General features: G+C 52.2%; 1 protein-coding gene across 7 annotated transcripts in view; it reads left to right on the top strand.

Annotated features, from left to right (window-relative positions):
- The window catches only part of PKNOX2 (PBX/knotted 1 homeobox 2), a 267,999-nt gene that overhangs the window by 180,612 nt on the left and 69,998 nt on the right, over positions 1-17,389 (top strand). For all 7 annotated transcript variants that reach the window (XM_017523819.1, XM_037736405.1, XM_017523828.2 and 4 more), the window contains one exon: positions 4,510-4,618. In XM_017523819.1, coding sequence (XP_017379308.1) covers positions 4,532-4,618 — 87 coding nt within the window. In that variant the 5' untranslated portion in view covers positions 4,510-4,531. The remainder of the gene's footprint in view (positions 1-4,509; positions 4,619-17,389) is intronic.

The following is a 17,389-nucleotide window of genomic DNA, read 5'->3' as shown; positions in this document are numbered from 1 at the left end:
AGGAAGGGAAGGAGGGACAAGGAGGGAGGAAGGAAGGAAGGAAAGGAGGAAGAATGGGTGAAGGAAGGGAGAAAGTCAGGGGCCGGAAGGCAGGCAGACCCAGGGCCACCCTTCCCTCCATCCCTCTCTCTGAACTCCAGCACTCTTCAGATGAATGGAGCTCTAGGCCTCAAGGATTCCAGTTTCTCCAAAGAGTTTTTCTAAGAGGGTAACATCACTGAAAAGCAATTCCTGCAGAGAAGGGACTCACTTGCCCTGGGCTCAGAAAGAAACTTGACCAGAGGGAGTGTGGGGAAGGGCGTGAAGGAAGAAAACAGGACTGTCAGAGTCCAGGAGGGTGGGAGTGTCCTCTCCCCCTTGTCCTTGTGCCAGCCATGGGCCCAGCCTCCAGTTTGGGGCAGGTGGCTGGGACAGTGAGGGGCCAAGTGAGCTGGCCCTACTTCCCCTCTCCCCCCTCAATTTGTCTCAGCTAGGGTCAGGGGCCAGGAACAAATGCTGTCAGGCCAGCTGGCCAGAAAGCTCCCAATTAGACTTTGTGTCTCATCCTTAAGGCCCTGAGCCCCCAACCCCGGCATCCCGGCCCAATTACTGCCCAGCAGCATTAACCCCTTGGTGCCCCAGGCCGTTAATGGAATGTTAATTGGTCTAATGGGTTTCATGTCAACAAGTCCTAATGAGCTCCTTCCTAATGAGCTTGGTATTTTTTCCTGAGTCTGTTTGTCAACACACTGAATTTGGGGCACCTGACTGCGGGCCTGGTGGTGCAGGGCTGCGAGGAGGGGGCCCTGTGTTGAGGAGGCTGAGGGAGGTGGGTGCCCAGGACTGCCCAGCCCATTTCCTAAAGGGGTGTGCTTTCCCGATCTGCATCCACTGACCCTGCCTTGCTGGCTCCTGGGCTCTGTAAAATGGCATTTTAGCTTCTTCTGATGATATCAGAGACACAAATAATTTCTTCTTGGATATCATTGCGGAGTCGAGTGTTGCATTAGAATGTTTCCCTCCTAGATGTCATATCGTAAAGGTTTTCAGCATTGAACAAAACAAATCTAAAAGCAACCTTTCCCTATCAGCCTGTCCGCCATGGGAAATCTCTCTGTGGGAGGTGCTCCTCGTCTGTCCTCCATTTGCAGTCTTGGCTGTGCCCCCTTGAGTGCCCAGGTGTCTGGTGACAAAGCTCTGGGTCCTGTGGACAGGGCCGAGCAGCCTCTCAGAGTCTGAGACAAAAGCTCTGTAGCCCGAAGCCCGAAGCCTGGGCTTGCAGGGGCTCAGGCCTGCTGCTCCCCTCCCTCTCCCAAAGAAAGTGCAAACATAGCAGTCTTCCCCTAGAGGGCTGGGACCCCCAACCCCCCACCCCCACTATGGCTCAAGGAGTTCTCCTACACCCCATGCAAAGTCCCAGCCAAGTCCCAGATAAGGCAAGTCAGATCCCCAAATTCCTCTCCAGAATGGTTGCACGTGGCCCCTCAGGAACCGGGGAAGTGCATGTGTTGGTGGGAGGTGTGAGGAAAAGAGCAGGCTTCTGGACAGGGTGCAGGGTCCTGCAGCAGCTGAGCTCCCGGAGTGTCAGGTTGCCGGAGACTTCTGTGCCTGAGCGAGCAGAGAAGGAAACTTAAGCCTCTGATGAAAAGGCCTCCTGTTCTCTTGCAGGAGAAGCCCTCACAGGGTAATGGGGCAGTGGCCTAGTGGCCTATGGTGACCCAAGGAGGGGGAGGGGCCAGGGCCATCTGGGTCCTCAGAACATTATTCCTGTGTCCTCTGCCTAGGCAGTTCTGGCCCTGCTCCACAGCCTGGTGGGCTCAGGACTGAAGAGTCTCTTCTCAGCCTCACGGGTGGTTGTCTCTGGGTGCAGACTACTCTTAACCATCCCTCCTTACCCCTAGACAGGGCTGCCTCCTGCTGCTACTAATATTTCCAGGGACAGTGCCTCTAAAATGACCCTACCTTCCATTCACCGGACAGTGAACAAAAGAATGTGAATGAAAGGCGCCTCTCTCTGTAGTCTATGCCCTCCTCGTTGAGCCTCCTTTGTTTTGCCTTCATTATGACTTTCTAATCCATGGAATGAGGTTACCAAAGACCCAAGCCCGAGGCTAAAGAGAACTAGTCGCCCCTAAGACGGGAGAAAGCCCTCCTTCCTAGAGGCGGCTCCCACCCTGACTCTGTCCCGAGGCTCCCTCTTCTGGAGGCTGCAGGCACTACAGTGCTATAGCCCTTCACTTTTTTTCTGGCGGATGAGCATCTGTGATTGATGCTCCCTGAAAGAGATACCACCATCCTGACCCTTGGGCCCTATCCAAAGTTGCCTTCTCTGCCAGAGTTCCAGGGAAGGCTAAGCTTCATAGGCCCCTGAAATATTTCTATTCCCTTTATTTTATCAGGGTTCAAAAAAGAGAAATTCCATCCACTTTAATATCTCAAAAGTCTTAATTCCGGAAGCTCCTTCTGATATCTCAAAGAGTGTACATCTCCCCCCTGCCTTTTTTTCCCTCTGCAACCCTCCTCACTCTGCTCTTAGTTCTCTGGGATGCTGACCATCACCCAGACAAAGACCCAGCTGTGAACAGAGGCCTTGGTTCCCCTGCCTGAAGAGAGAGGCTTCCCCAAGGCCCCCTCCTGTATCCCTTTGCTAAAGGAAACCAGATCTCAGGGTCCAGCAGTGTGTGAGATGGGTGAGGCCCTGAGTGCTATTATTGTGAAGATATCCTGGTGGTCTGTAGCTTCTGAAGGAGGCCAGGCAGGGACAAGCAACAGGCAGTGAGGCCAATGAGAACCTGCCTGCAGTCAGCAGTTTTAGCACTGGGGGAGCCATCCCTCCCTGTGTGTTCTCCGCCCAACACCACCTCACCTTCTTCCTTCCTACAGGACCATGACCTCCCTCCCCTAGCCACACTCCTTGGACAGAAGACCTTGCCTCGTTCATCTGTCCCAGCACACCCCCTTACATAGTTTTCTGCAGGGTTGGTAGTTGGTAGACATCTATTGAGTGAAACGTGCATTTACAGTGCTTTTTGCAGAAGGTCAAAGCATACTTGGTACTTTGGAGACTCAGGTCAAGTCAGAGTAGATCTTACTTCTGCTTCCTGAAAAAGAACCAGAAGAATCACACACACACACACACACACACACACGGCCCTGGAGGCCGGCCCCTTTACTTGACAGCAGCTCCAAAGCACTCTCAAATTTCCACAGAATTCAGGTCTGTGAACATTTTGGCAGACCCTGGGAAGGATCAGGCTGAAAGAGGATGCAGCCCTAGGTGCCTCAGGGAGAGGAGACGGAGGGTGTGAGTGCTGTGCTCACAAAGGTTTCTAGGTCAACAGTGCCCTCCACCCAGGAGAAGGACGGTCCTGCACTCCACAGAGGCTCTTAGCAACCTCCCAGCGTCCAGTGGACAGACAACCCTGTAACAGGCAACTAGCCTGTGGTTTCCAGATATAAATACTTCAGAGCATCTACTGTAGCACAACAGCTCTCGGGCATTCCGTTTCCTTGGGTGGCACAGCTGGCTGTCTCCACTTACAGCACCACGTCCTAGTAAGTTTCATGGAGACAGCTCACCTGCTTACTGCGGATGGGGAAAAGATGGGGGTACAGCGGAGCAGACCCAGAGCTGGGAATCTGGAGGTGCTGCTTCCAACCCAGCTTCACTAACGAGCCCCCCAACCCCCGCCCTCCCATTCACAAGTCGCCCTTCTACCAGCCAAAGTGGCAGGTGCCCATTTGGCTCTGATAGCTCTTCTGACAGCCCCACATTCCGGTGACCGTGCTGAACCAAGGCTGAGGAAAGTCCTCCCTAATAGGATGTGCAGGCACATCTGAGGCCACACCCAGTCACAAGCCCGCGCCTGGAAAGTACCTTGAGTGGCCTGGCGTGCCCTGCCCCTTTCCCTTCCCCAAGGCCTCCAAGCAGCCACCCTGGGGCTGCAGTCTGAGGAGGGGTCCGGGCCCCTAGGTCCGGGCCACCACTAGGGGGTGTGGTGAGCCCTGGGGAGGGGCGAGCTCGGCGCCTGGAGACCCTGGGTCCCTGGAGCTGGCCTGAGGCCCTCCTGCCCCTGTGCGCCGTCGTGGCAGCTCCAGAACGCCTAGGAAACAGCGGGGCCAGGAGCACCCTTATCAGGCTGGGACTTAGGGCCCTCCCTGGGGAAGGAGGGCTATCCAAATGGCCTCCAGTCCCCGGGTGCTGCCACCAGCCAGGCCCCCTCCCCCTTCACACCCCCTCCCCACACGCACACCCGGCCGGAGCCGATGCTGAACAAAGCGCCGCAGCAGGGGCACCGGTTGTTTTACATATGATTTGAATATTGTTTCTTTCCAGCCAAAATAGCACAGCAAGCCCCTCCCCACCCAGGCCTCTCCCTTAGCTCTCATTTGTTGCCCTGAAGGGTCTGCAACCCTGGCGGCACTCAGCCGGCCCAGGTGGCCCAGCGGGGGACACAGGGAGCGGCTGGGTGCCCAGGGCGGGCCTGCTGGGCAGTGTTAACGGTGCGGCCCCCTTTCTCCTGCCCACAGGTCCTCCATGTGAATCAATCCCATGATGCAACATGCCTCCCCAGCCCCCGCTCTGACGATGATGGCCACGCAGAATGTCCCGCCCCCACCCTACCAGGACAGCCCACAGGTGAGTGCGCAGGGGCCGCTGCCTCCACCACGGGGGAGGGAGTGTGGTGGCCTCAGAGCCCCAGCTGCAGGCTGGGATATTCCAGGTGCAGAGCCGGGCCTCCCTCAACCATGTTCTGGCGGCAGCCTGGGGAGCGAGAGGCCTGCAAACACGGACGCCGAGGGGAGTCACCATGTTCAGACCCCAAGACCTCGGACTGGAAGCTGGAGTAGAGGTCACAGTCCTGTCCCCCACCCCACCCCGCAGACAGCAGACAAGCACAGCCAAACCCCTTTGTTGTGACTGGGGCGAAATCCACAGTTGGGGAAACCCAGGTACCACATGTCAGTGGAACCGCCCTTTGAGTGTTCGAGAAACTTCCTACTCAGAGGCTCCTGGGTGCCAGGCCCCGCATTTTCCAGTCACTTGGGCCCTTTTGTCCTCCTCTGCCTGCTTGTCAAGAGAATATTTGTTCTCTTAAGAATTCTTCTGGGCTTCTACTTTTAAAAAGCAGAGATTCTTTCTCTACACACGGCAACCCCTTCCCTCTGGTCCCCAGCTTCCATCCCTTAGCTCAGACACAGCCGCTCCCCAAGATCTTCTGCGCCCCCCGCCCCACCCCGATTGCCGCTCCTGCAGCAGGCCCTTCCTCAGCAGTGTCTTCTCGTTGTCTTCATGCTGTCAGCCCTCCTCCTCCTGGAAGCCTGCCCAGCTTTTGGGGGCTGCCCTCCTGCATCCTTGAGACCATCCACTTTTCATATTTGCTTCCCCCAGGTGCTCCTCTTGCCTGCCCTTGGTTCTTTGGAAACTGAGTTTTGTGTCTGCTTTCACAAAAGTCTCTGTTCTCTGACCCTTCCCTTCACGATCTCCTGTAAATTTGAATTGGATCATTATTTATTGGGTAACTGTGATGTGAAATGCACCCAGATACAATGTCCATCCACACATTCACCATGTGCAGCAGGTGCCCGCTGGGTGCTGTGGGCAGGCTACCATCTGCACTCCTCCAGCAGCCACTTTCAACCCTCCCCTGCCATCCCCCACTCACTGGCATTTTCAAACACAGCCATTCACACGGAAGATACGTGCAGCATGAAAAGGATCTTAAGATGCAGATGCCGGGCTTGTGCTTACTATGGCCCTGCCGTCCCCAGCCTAGTGGGAACATATAGTAGCTGCTTTAAACATCATTGTCATCCCCCAGGAGTTTACCAAATGCTGTGGGACCACTCTCTAGCATACCCGGCATATGGAGCACCTTTGACTGATCTGCACTTGAAAGTCCAAAAACGCTGGTCATTTGCCAACCTCTGAGCACGTGTCTATGGCCCGGCTCCCACCTATCAAATCACGTTACTTGCCCAGCTCTCCCAGCCTAACCCCATCCTCAGTGAGCTCGCTGCTCATGCCATTAGCCTCCATGAACAAACCACAGGGTTGAACTTGGCCTTTACATGGCCCTTGTATTTGAAAGCTTCCAGGCATCCAACACTATGTCAGTCCCTTCCCTCTGTAGTCTCAGCTCCCGAGACGAAGATCAGAAGGAGCCTTCAACCGACGGGAACATTTTGCCTTCCAAGAAAGAAGTGAGAGAAGGAGTTGCTAGGGGCCAGAATGGGGGCAACATCATCCTTCCTCAATAGAAGCAGACCCATCCCCACTCCGCTCAGCCAGCACAGTGGATGCCCACATATCGATTAAGTGGTGGGAGCTTGGGCTCCACTTCTTTTGTAACTGGATTCTCTCTCTAAACTTCACAGTTAGAATGGGGAACACAGATGGGGACCCTTCCTGTATTTAGCAGGTGGTAGGTGCCAACACCAACCCCTCCATACCCAAAGCCTCAAGGATAACCAGGGCAAGGCTGAGAGATCAGAGAATACTGTGTTGGCAGGGCCGGTGCCGGCCACTTCCCTCTCACCCACCCCTCCCTGTTTTGACTGCCTGGACAGCTGGCAGAAGTTTTGGTTTGGTGGGGATTATCAGGAGAGCTGCAGTAAGGGCCTGTGTTGAATGCTGATCCAGAAGCCTAAGGATCAGCATACAGCTGGATTAATAAACCGCAGCTGCCGAGGGACGGACGGATGTGGGCTGCAGCCCTAAGGTGCTCAGTCCCCCAGAAGTCACCACTGAGCTGCTCTAGCCTTTGGGAGGAAGAAGGGAGACTCCACTTCCATATCTAACGTCTCAGGCAGAAGCCGGATGCAGGCACTGCCCGAAGGCTCTCCTCTCTGAGAATTCGCCAGAATGTCACCATTTAAAATTTTCACATTTAGAGCAAAAGAATAATTTGCCGTGGGGAAGCTGCCATGAACTTGTAACCTAGGCAATCCACGAGTGAAATGTCTGATGAGAAGTATCAGTGTCCATGGTGAATTGACCAGGTCAAGGTGTTGGGGTCTTTAAGACCTTGACGAAGCCACTAGGCTATGGCCAAATTGCCAAGGGCCTTCCTTAAGCTGAGCTGGTTCCCAAGGGAACTGAGCAGGATGTAGGGCTATGGAGAGGGGTTAGGGCAGGAGTAGAGTGGGAGGGTGGGGAACTGGGGGAGCCCCCCCCCGAATAAAGGCTTCTGACGCTAGGGAGAAAGGCTGTTCTCTCCAGAGTGCTGGTATTTAAGGCCCTTCTGTCCACTCTTTCAGGCTTCTAGGAGGGGCTCCCTTGTAGGAACAGCTCTTCCACGCATGCCTGGCTGCTGGCGCTTTCTGCAAACTTGCACTGGACCCCTGACTTCTTCCCTTTATGTTTTTGAGATATGGACCCCAGCTTCCCACAGGGAGACTCTACTGCATTTCCCTTCAGAATGCTCATATCCCCAAGAACCAGACTGCTCTCTGAGACTCCACATCTTCAGGGAAGCAGGGCCAGGTAGGAATGTAGGTCAGGAACATCAGGGAATCCTGTCCAAAACAGAGCTCTCAAGAAACAAGGCCCACTCCCTCCTCATTCCTTTAGGTCTAATCTTGTTACTTTTGGACCCCCTACGGCTTGTTTCCTCACGACCTGGACAGCTGAGCACACCTCTCCATCAGCGCTTCAGAAACCCAGTTTCTTCCACAGGCAACAAATGGACAGTCTCTGATATGAAGTCTCCCAAATGAAAAAGGAAGCGAGATGCAGAGCCCTTCCTCTGAGACCCATGCGATCGTTTTAATAATGTTCCCGTTGTGCTAAGGGCTAGCAATACCGAGCATAATCTATTCAAATGCACAGGAGAATCTCACTTTGGAAAATTAGGAATCTGCATTAAAAAATTCCCAAGCCCCGGACCTTCTTTATAATAAATTAGAATTTTTTTTCAAGGCAAGTTCTTAACTTGGCAATTTCATTTTTGAAGTTTGGGGAATAAAGTTATTAAAAATGAGGGAGGCTTTTTTTTTTCTTCCCATTTTGGTAGAGAAGCATTGGTTACGGCCTTGTGCTATTTGGTCACAAGCCAAGTGATACGATGGCTAAGTGGCATCTAGCCCCTCAGTTCTGTTGCAGTCCATCCTGGGGAAACTGCAATTGCTTGTAAGGCCATCACTGTCTGTTGATTGTGCACTGAAGGATGACGGTATGTTTAGCTTAAAAGCAGGCTGGGTGAGGTGGCTCATGCCTGTAATCTCAGCACTTTGGGAGGCTGAGGTGGGCAGATTGTCTGAGGTCAGGAGTTCGAGACCAGCCTGGCCAACACAGTGAAACCCCGTCTCTACTAAAAATACAAAAAAAAGTAGCCAGATATGGTGGCACATGCCTATACCAGCAATTCAGGAGGCTGAAGAAGGAGTATTGCTTGATCCCAGGAGGTGGAGATTGCAGTGAGCCAAGATTGCACCACTGCACTCCAGCCTGGGAGACAGAGTGAGACTCTGTCTCAAAAATAAAAAGAAACTGCAAAAGCAACAACCCAGTGGAACCCTCCCTGTGGCCTACTTCCTCCTTCTGGTGGCTTCCTGCTAAATTCTGCCAGAGTAGCAGTGCCCTCTACTGTCTAAATACAGGACCCCAATTCCAGCCTGCTGTGAACTGGGTCCTTGATGCAGACCCCCATTTTATTCCCTGAAGAGGTAGGGTTAAGTCACTGGGGTGGTTGAATTCTACAGTGATTGCCTACTGAACACACTGTCTCTAGGGAGACCTGGATTTGACCTAGGCGTGTGGTCCTCAGTTCAGTGCGTTGTGTTGATTCCAACATCACCCGCTTCTGTTCTGCAGCTCTGCCACAGTGGGCCTAGCTGTCAGCTGGTCTTTCATGGGCCCCTCCTCCCACTGACCCTTCTGTTTGCTCCTATTCTGTTTGACCCCAGCATCCCCACTGACCCTTCTGTTTCTCTCCTCTCCTGCCTTGCCTAGAATCCCAGCAAGTGTCATTCCAGCACCCCTCCCAGAATTTTCTTGGAAACACACAAGCACCCTGTCACTCCTTCTTGGCAAATACCTCTCATTCTTGTACTCTCAGAAATGTCACTCAAGACCTTCCTGTAACACGCATATGCAACATCACCCACCAAGCAAAGTTCTCACTTCCTTAGCGCCATCAGCCACTCCAGGGAGCCATCCGGATTCACTAGCGAAGGCAACCACTTCTCTCCCCTCACCTTCCCACACAAAACACACTCTCACTATCAGCAACCCCCGCAACTCTTCATCAAACACAGACGCATACCTACTGTTCCACAAATATCTTTGCCCTTGGCTTATTGGCAAGACAAATATTGTATCTGGTCTATTTGAGTATGTATTCGATGTTTAGTATGCCTCAGTCTGCGTGTCCCCTGCATGTCAGCTACGTGAGCATTGGACTAGAAAGCAGAAATCCTAGCGGATCCTAGTCTGACCCACTAGGCACAGCCCCTGTTGATGTAGAACTAAACTCAACAGATAGTTTAGGAACAAACTGATGGGGAGGTAGCAAGGTGCTTACGTAGCATCACTTGATGATGAGTGGCATTAAAAGGGTTTTGTCAGTTCACCAAGGATGCAGCCTCATTTTTGACCAGAGGGAGACAAGACAGGCAGTTAGAACTCATAGTTGAGGTCTGATTTGGGAGACTCACTTCTGAAGGAAGTAAGTTGCTTAAGGCCCCTTTGCAAAAGCTGCATCCCTCCCATTCCCCCACCCTGATCCTCCAGCATCCCTCAGAGCGGGGAGAATGTTGTCTGGGACTCCAGGACATGGCACTCAGAGATCTGGGGCCAAGACAACAGTGTCTTACCTACCCTGCAAGAGGAAGACTAAGGCTGGGCCAGCCACACTGAGGAAACAAGACCTGTCTCTCTGGGCACCTTCTTTCCCTCCCTGTCCTAGCACCATCCCCGCTCCAGGTGGGGCCAGGGGAGGCAGACATCCTGGGGAAGCTGGATGGGCTTTGATCAGTCATTAGAATCCCCATGCTGGCTTCATTAACTGGAGGCAAAAGAGGGTGGCTGGGGCCCCTAGCTGTGAATAGCCTCCATCCAGGCCACACAGCTGTGACAGGCAGAAGCGGGTTCAGATGTTTTCACACTCGCTTTACATTCCTCTCATCTCTTTAAGGGCTGGAGCCCCCTGCCTTGCAGGGCCCTCTGCTCAGCTGCCTGTGAAACACATTCGCTTTGCAGCAATAGAGTTAATTCAGCAGCTTTGAAAGTTCCCCTAAGCCTTTTCTGTGATGGTGATTGACAGCTCCCTCTGCCCCTGGGGCAACACTCCAGGGACCGTAAGAGGACCCACCTTCCCCTGCTTTGACTCACCAAAACAGACTCTTCCCTTTCTTTTTTCTTTTCTGCTGGGCCTTTCTTCTCTTTGTGCACAGTGACCTCTCTCACTGCCTGCTTGGGCCACCCATGTCTTTAAACTGGACATATCCCCGAACTCCAACTCACCCAAGACGTGGACACTTGATTGTGTAAAAGGCAAAAACAACCTCCAGGTCCAACCATGGGGCCTTTATGCTCCATGTAGGAGATGGTGGGCTGTCAGCATGACTTTAAAGCTTGGGAAGAAACACTCTACTGGCCTGATCTAGGTTTTTTATTTGATGAACTTAGTATATTCTGAGATTTACCAAAAACAGAGATTTTATAGTCTACCCCCTTGTCCCCAAGCAGGACAAATGCCTTAAACAGCTACAAAAATGGTTAATGGCCCAGGGATACAAAGCCTAAAATAAATCAGGGGACTGGTGATCCAAGTCAGCAGCGGGTCTGGGGAGGATCTTACACGCTCCGCCTCCCTTTCCCATGTTGTTGGTCTTAGTACATCTTCAGAAAGCTTTGGTGTCTGTGCAGCCTGGCAGGAGGCGGGCGGGTGAGTTAGGGCCCCAGGATGCTTGACGTCCTTGTAGTCTGTGGTCTGAAGAGGAGGGTGGGGTGACTCAACCTCGTAGAAATTCAGGAATCAGGCCTTGTCCCAGCTTCATTGCTGATGACTTATACAAATTTAGGCAAGTAATTTCGTAGCTGTTTCTTTCATTCACTCATCCATTCGATAAACATTGAGTGCTTCCTGTGGACCGTGCAGACATTGTGCTGTGTTCTGGGGTGCAAAATCAGCAGAGTTCCTGCCCTCTTGGAGCTTACAGTCCATTTGGAGTCTTATTTTCTGTGTCTGTAAAATGAGAATAACTGCCCTCCCTGCCTTACGAGGCTGTTGGGAGTGTGGGTACAAACAGTACAGTGGTGCTCCTCGGCCCCTTTTCACCTCCACCCCAACTTGATTCTTCACTCAATCACCCGCACATCTCTGGCAGCACAGATGGATTGAACGTTAATTACTTTTTATTAGGAACACAATAGGCATGTCAAATAGGTTTTTCCAGCTATGAGCACACGCTTACACACACACACACACACACACACACATACACACACACACACAGTGCTGTGCACACACTGGGATTCTGGCATGCCCTCTGAAGGACCTCTTCGGAAGGGCATGCCCTCGGAAGGGTTGGAAATCACTGGTTTGGGACTATTAGAAAAGGGAAGGATCTTCCAGAGGGAAGCGATGAGATGGGCAGGGGGCATCAGCTCCCAGGAAACTACACAAAGCTGGGAAGTGGAACAGCTTTTCTTTCTTAACCTCCTGTCATTGACAGCCCAGGAAATTCAGTTAGGGCCAGCGAATGTTCCATGAGTCACATTTTGTAAATCATCACTTACAAACCCTTTTAAAATTAATTAACTAACTGAAACCCCATTGTACACCACTGAGTAACTCTTCTGTGGTCTGTTCTATCCACTTGGCCCGGGATCAGAATGGAGGTGACCAAGGCCTGCTGTTCCGAGAGCCTCTTTGAGCTACATTGGGCTTCCCGGCTCTGCTGCCGGCCCTTCCGCTCCCTGGGCTAACTAGGTTGGGGAATATTTTGAGGAACGTTCTTTGGCCTCTCCCACTTTGGGACCCCTGAGACCTTGAACACATCACGCAGTCATTGTCTCCTTTGGTCATTTAATACATGGGAGTGCACCACAGGCAGGCATGGAGCTGGAAGACCAGCTTGCTCAAGAGACAGGCAAGGGGCCTGCTGTTGCAGGTGCTGAGGTGCAGGTGTTCAGATGAGGCAGGAATCCAGTCTGTGTAGGTCTGAGGAGGGCGGAGAAGCAGTAAAGGCTTCTTGGGAGAGTTGAAGCTGCAGCTGGATGGGAGGGTGTCTGCAGCGGACATGAGGACTGTCCCTGCTGAGGCAGGGGTGGAGGCAAAGGCAGGAAGATGGCCACGATCGGGTGCATTCAAGCAACTATGGGTAGGTCTGAGGCTATAGGGTAAGGGGAAGAGGGCTATGCAGGTGGCAAGGCTGCGTGAGCAGTTTTCATCATCTTTCAAAGTTCCCCTAAGCTTTCTCTGTGACTGTAACAAAAGGGTCCCTCTGCCCCTGGGGACAACACCCAGGGACCATATGGGGACCCACCTTCCTTTGCTTTGACTCATCAAAGAAGACTTCTCTTTTTCCCTTTCTGCTGGGCCATTCTTCTCTTTGTGCACAGTGACCTCTCTGCCTGCTTGGGTCACCCATGTCTTTAAACTGGACATATACCTGAACTCCAACTCACCTGAGCACGCCCAGGTCTGGAGCGCCCTGGGGGCTGTGCCCCCCAACATTGTTCATGCCCCCTGCTCCTTCCTACCTGTTCAGGTCAAACTTGATGTTTACCAAGTGGTCTCAAGCCCTGACCTCTTCCCAGGTCCTTGGCTTCTCTCCTGGTTGCCAGGAAACTGATCCCATACCCGGCTTGCTCCGAGCTGGAGGGAGTGCCAGCAGCCCCTAGAGGGCCAGGCCTGGGCAGCCCCAGGGGGCTAGAACACAAGGTTTTGGTAGCCTAAGGGGGCCCTCCTGGAGCTGGCTGGCACCCACTCTGCCTTGCCAGGTGGAGGGCTCAGAAGAGGGGATGTCCTTCTTAGAAGGAGTGTCTGTGCTGAGAAGGTGCAGGCTTGGGTGTTCAGTGTTTTCAGAAAGAGGCTCTATTGGGGCAGGGGTGTGTGGGTGTAATAGTCACAACAAGCAAGACTATGTGGAGGAGGGGTGGGGGGAGGCATGGGAGGTGTGGGGTCACTTGGGCAGAATCTGAACAGGGGATTTGATTCAAAGGAGAAATCTAGGAAGAGGAAGCAGTAGAATTGCTTAGAAACCATGGTTTGCCGACATCTGCTGCTTGCAATGCACCCTTACATACGGTCTCATAGTAGCCCTGGGAAGAGATATTAATAGCTCCATTTTTACCTGATGGGGAAACTGAGGCCCAGAGGAACTGAGTCATTGCCTTGGGGAACTGACTTATTTCCTCTGAGCCTCAATTCCAAGCTGGTAACATGTAATGTGACCTTCTGTGACACCAGGGGCCCCCTTTTCCTGCACTTGAACTCACAATTGCCTGCTTCCCAGGGAGCTTATGCAGAATGGGTTCTTTCAGCAGGGGTAGCATCCATACTGGCAGGACCCCCAGGGCAGCCCACACAAGAGAAACAACAGCAGCCAGCTCTCAGGGTGTGGGCTGTAGGCTGTGTGGATTATATTAACAATAACCGCCATATGCTGAATATCTTCTGAGTGCCAGCTACTTTGCATATAATTGTCTCATTTAATTCTGAACACCCTGTACCTTGAGTATAATTATTCCCATTTTATAGATGAGGACCCTGGTTGAGAAAGGTTGAGTAACTTGCCCAAATCACACAGGCAGGAGAGAGCCAAATGCAAAGCAGAGGCTCATCCCCAGCACATTGTGCTCTGTCCCATCGTCTCCAGCTCTGGGCTGGACCCCCAGTTCCCCCCAGTCAGTTGTGTGGTCAGGAACTGTAGACTTCTCTTTTGTGGTCCGAGGATTCAGGGTCAAGGAGGTAAACCTGCAGCTAAATGGTAGCATTCAACCGGACTTGCCCACTCCGTACCAGTCACTCCTGATTCAGCAGACATTTCAGATACTCTCTCTACCAGACACTGAGGCTACGACCGTAAACAGGAAAGCCCTGGTCCTGCCCTCAAGGATCCTACAGTTTAGTGAGGAAGAGAGGCGAGTGAGCAAGCAGGTCGCGGCAGCGTGCTGAGGGCCATGCACGCCTGGGGCAGAGGAGCCTGACCCTGTTGCAGATGCTACTGGAGGAGATAGCTATCCCCACCATGGCGGTGGGAGGTAGGAAGCACCTTGCCTATTTTTCAGATGAGGAACCTGAAGCCCCAGAAGGTAAAGTTACATCTTTAAGGTTGTAAGTGGTAAGGGTGGGATTCAAAACGAGCTCTATCTGAAACCGACGCTTCTGCTCTCCCCAGTGCCAACCATCTTCTATGGGTGCTGGAAAGACCTTGGTGTCAGCCCCCCTTCTACACCATCTGCTCCCACCTCCCATGAGCAAGAGAGGAAGTCTTAAGGGAAGCTTGCAGGAGGCAGCAGGTGAATGAAACTCAGGCCTCCAGGCTCCAGAAGGCTTGCAGCCCCTGCAGGCAGGTTTCCTCTGGGCCCTAGGTCTCCAAGCTTCTCGCAGCCTTGGAGGGAAGTCGACCCAGCAGTGAGCCACCTCTGTTTAATAAACCAGCTGTGCCTTTCTACTTGGGTTCTGCATGGGAGAACTGTTTCTGGCACAATTATTGTTGGGAGAATGATTTGAACTTGTAGGGGAGAGGTTTGTTGAGGGAGAGGGACAAACTGGAACCAGCAGTGAGGATGGGGTGGACTAGGCAGAGACTTAGAGCACGTGCCAGGTGGGCGGGGTGAAGTTTCATTCTAATTTGAGCCTCACTACACCTCCTGCCTCTTTTTTCACAGAGCGGGAAAAATCTTCCCATTCTCTTCTTCAAAGTAAAGTAATTAAATGCTCCAATTCACATAGTGTGGTTAGTCAGAAAGCCCTCTGTGGGTTTCTGTTTTCTCATCTGCGAAATGGAGATGATGATAACCTACTGCACAGGGTTATCGTCAACCATGAAAGCCTACATAACCTTTGGCTTTTTTTGTTTCTTAGAGACAGGATATCACCCTGTCTCCCAGGCTGGAGTGCAGCAATATGACCATAGTGCACTGCAGCCTCGACTTCCTGGACTCAAGCAATCCTCCTGCCCCAGCCTTTTGAGTAGCTGAGACTACAGGCACACACCACCACATCTAGCTAATTTATTTTACTTTTTATAAATTGGTTCTCATTTTGTTGTTCAGGCTGGTCTTGAACTCCTAGCTTCAAGCAATCCTCCTGCCTCAGCCTCCCAGAGCACTGAGATTACAGGTGTGAGCCACCACACCCAGCCCAGAAATATTTTATTAGCTTATTAGAACAAAACATGTCACTGTTGCCCTACAAGTGGAAAAAGATGATACTTAAAAGAAGCATCTGTGGGGGCTTCGGGTGTCAGTGAGAGCAGGTAAGATGCTTCCCAGCACCCCTTAAAACACACCAGGGAGCATATCCTACACATTTTCATGAGTCGGAGGCCAGACTGCCAGTGTGGCTGGATCTCTCAGCCCCACTCAGATTTTGCACACCTGCACATACATCTGACAACCCTCGCCTCTTCCCACTCCTTTTTAGGATGGGAAAAGAAGGAACCTTCAAACCAAGAACCTGGGCAGGGGTTCCTTAGCTACAAGCTTAAGGCAGAACTGGTTCTGGTTAGACGGCAGAGAGAAGTCCAGTGGTTATAGCATCTACAGGAGGGAAGTGCATGAAGGTAATGGCCCCAGGGTCTTTGCCCCAAGAAAGAAACCTAGGCCAAGAGAGGACATGGGAAGTGCAGAGCCAGCTTCAGCCTCCCAAAGCACTGGAATTACAGGTGTGAGCCACCACACCCAGCCCAGAAATATTTTATTAGCACGTGTGTAGGTACTGGCACAACATCACATCTCATAGGGGCCTCCCCAGAGAATGCTGCCTCCTGCCCCATCAGTAGCCATTGGTTCATTTGATTAATCCGAACAGCCTAAACCTGTAGAGTGAGTATTATCCCTACATTTTACAAATTAGGAAACCAAAGAGGTCAAGAAACTTGTCCCAAAACACGCAGCTAATAATTGGCAGAGGAGCATCAAACTCAGGGCTGATTCCTCTGCTCTTTCCATTCTCTGAGGCTTTTCTGGTCTCCAAGGCAGTTCTCAGGACATTGTTCCACATTGCCTCTCCTCCGTCCCTTAGCTTCCCCTGGTTGAAAGGGGACAGTCCTCCGTGCCTGCACTGATGGCCTACCTGCCCCTGTCCCTAGCAGGCTGCCAAGGTAGGGGCTCCAGAGTGCTCTGAGGGCTCCTTGGAGAAAAGCTCCAAATCTGGAGTGGCCAGTTCTGAGACCAGCTGTAAATGCACCAGGTGGCCTCCTGGCGTGGGTAACACAAGTTTCTTCCCATTCCAGACCACAAAGAATGGAACAAAACTACTTGGGGAAAAAACAAAATTAGAGGTGTGCTAGTAAATATTTAACAACTTGCTCTCTGGTAGTGGGGCGGGGGGAGGGCAGGGGTAAGCCCTGATTTGCAGAATTGCCAATTTCCATGGTGTAAATGCTCCCTCCATGGCCAATTTCAAGCTCCCAATGTGATGTCAACCAGCTTGCAAAATTTCTGAAAATTTAACAATTGGCTTTCACAAGCCAGAACAAGGCAGTTCAAGCCCATTGCATAATAGCCACACTCTGCCCTGGTCTACCCGTGATCCTATTCTTTAGGCTGTGCTGCCCAATAACATCCCCCCAAAAAACTTAATTCAAGTTATCCCCATCCTTCTGGCCCCCAAACCCTGTGGACAGCTGCCGGTCCTCTCCCTTGAGCTCCAGTTCTTGGGAAGTAGATGTCTCTGGCTAGAAAAAGAAACCTATTTGGGGATAAACACTCATTCTCCAAACCTGCAGGAAATGCAGTTTGCTGACTTGGACCCCATGAGCTATATAAATTTGAGTCATCGTCTTCTCAGACCAGCTCTGCTGTCTTCTTCCCGTCCTTCTGCCAGTCACAGCCTCTCAGTTGGGGCCTCTTGGGACACTGGCAAGTGTCCGCTTTTGATTTACATTTTATTCTGAGCTTTCCTCTTTCACCCGTGAGGGCCCTCCGCCCGACCTTTCCCTGAAGTCCTGCCTAGGAAGAGGGAGGTGGGAGGAAAAAAAGCACCTCCTTCAACCCTCTTCACCTCAGGAGCTCAGCTAACAGAAGCCACTCGTGGATTCCTTCAAGGACACAAGGAAATTCACTCCTAGTGGGCAGAGCAGAGCACACCGCTCCCCCTACATTTCACCGTCAAACGAGCTGTGCAGATGTAGCTGTGCCTTGCTTTATGGCAGAAGTACATTCCGGAAATCTCATGTTTAATAATAACAACCTCTCCTCCATCTGTGAAGCACTCTAGAGTTTCCAAAGCAC

Source organism: Cebus imitator, unplaced genomic scaffold (genome assembly GCF_001604975.1).
Source record: "Cebus imitator isolate Cc_AM_T3 unplaced genomic scaffold, Cebus_imitator-1.0 Scaffold0, whole genome shotgun sequence".
NCBI lineage: Eukaryota > Metazoa > Chordata > Mammalia > Primates > Cebidae > Cebus > Cebus imitator.
The sequence above is the reverse complement of the archived record's forward strand: the minus strand, read 5'-3'. Positions and strand labels throughout refer to the sequence as shown.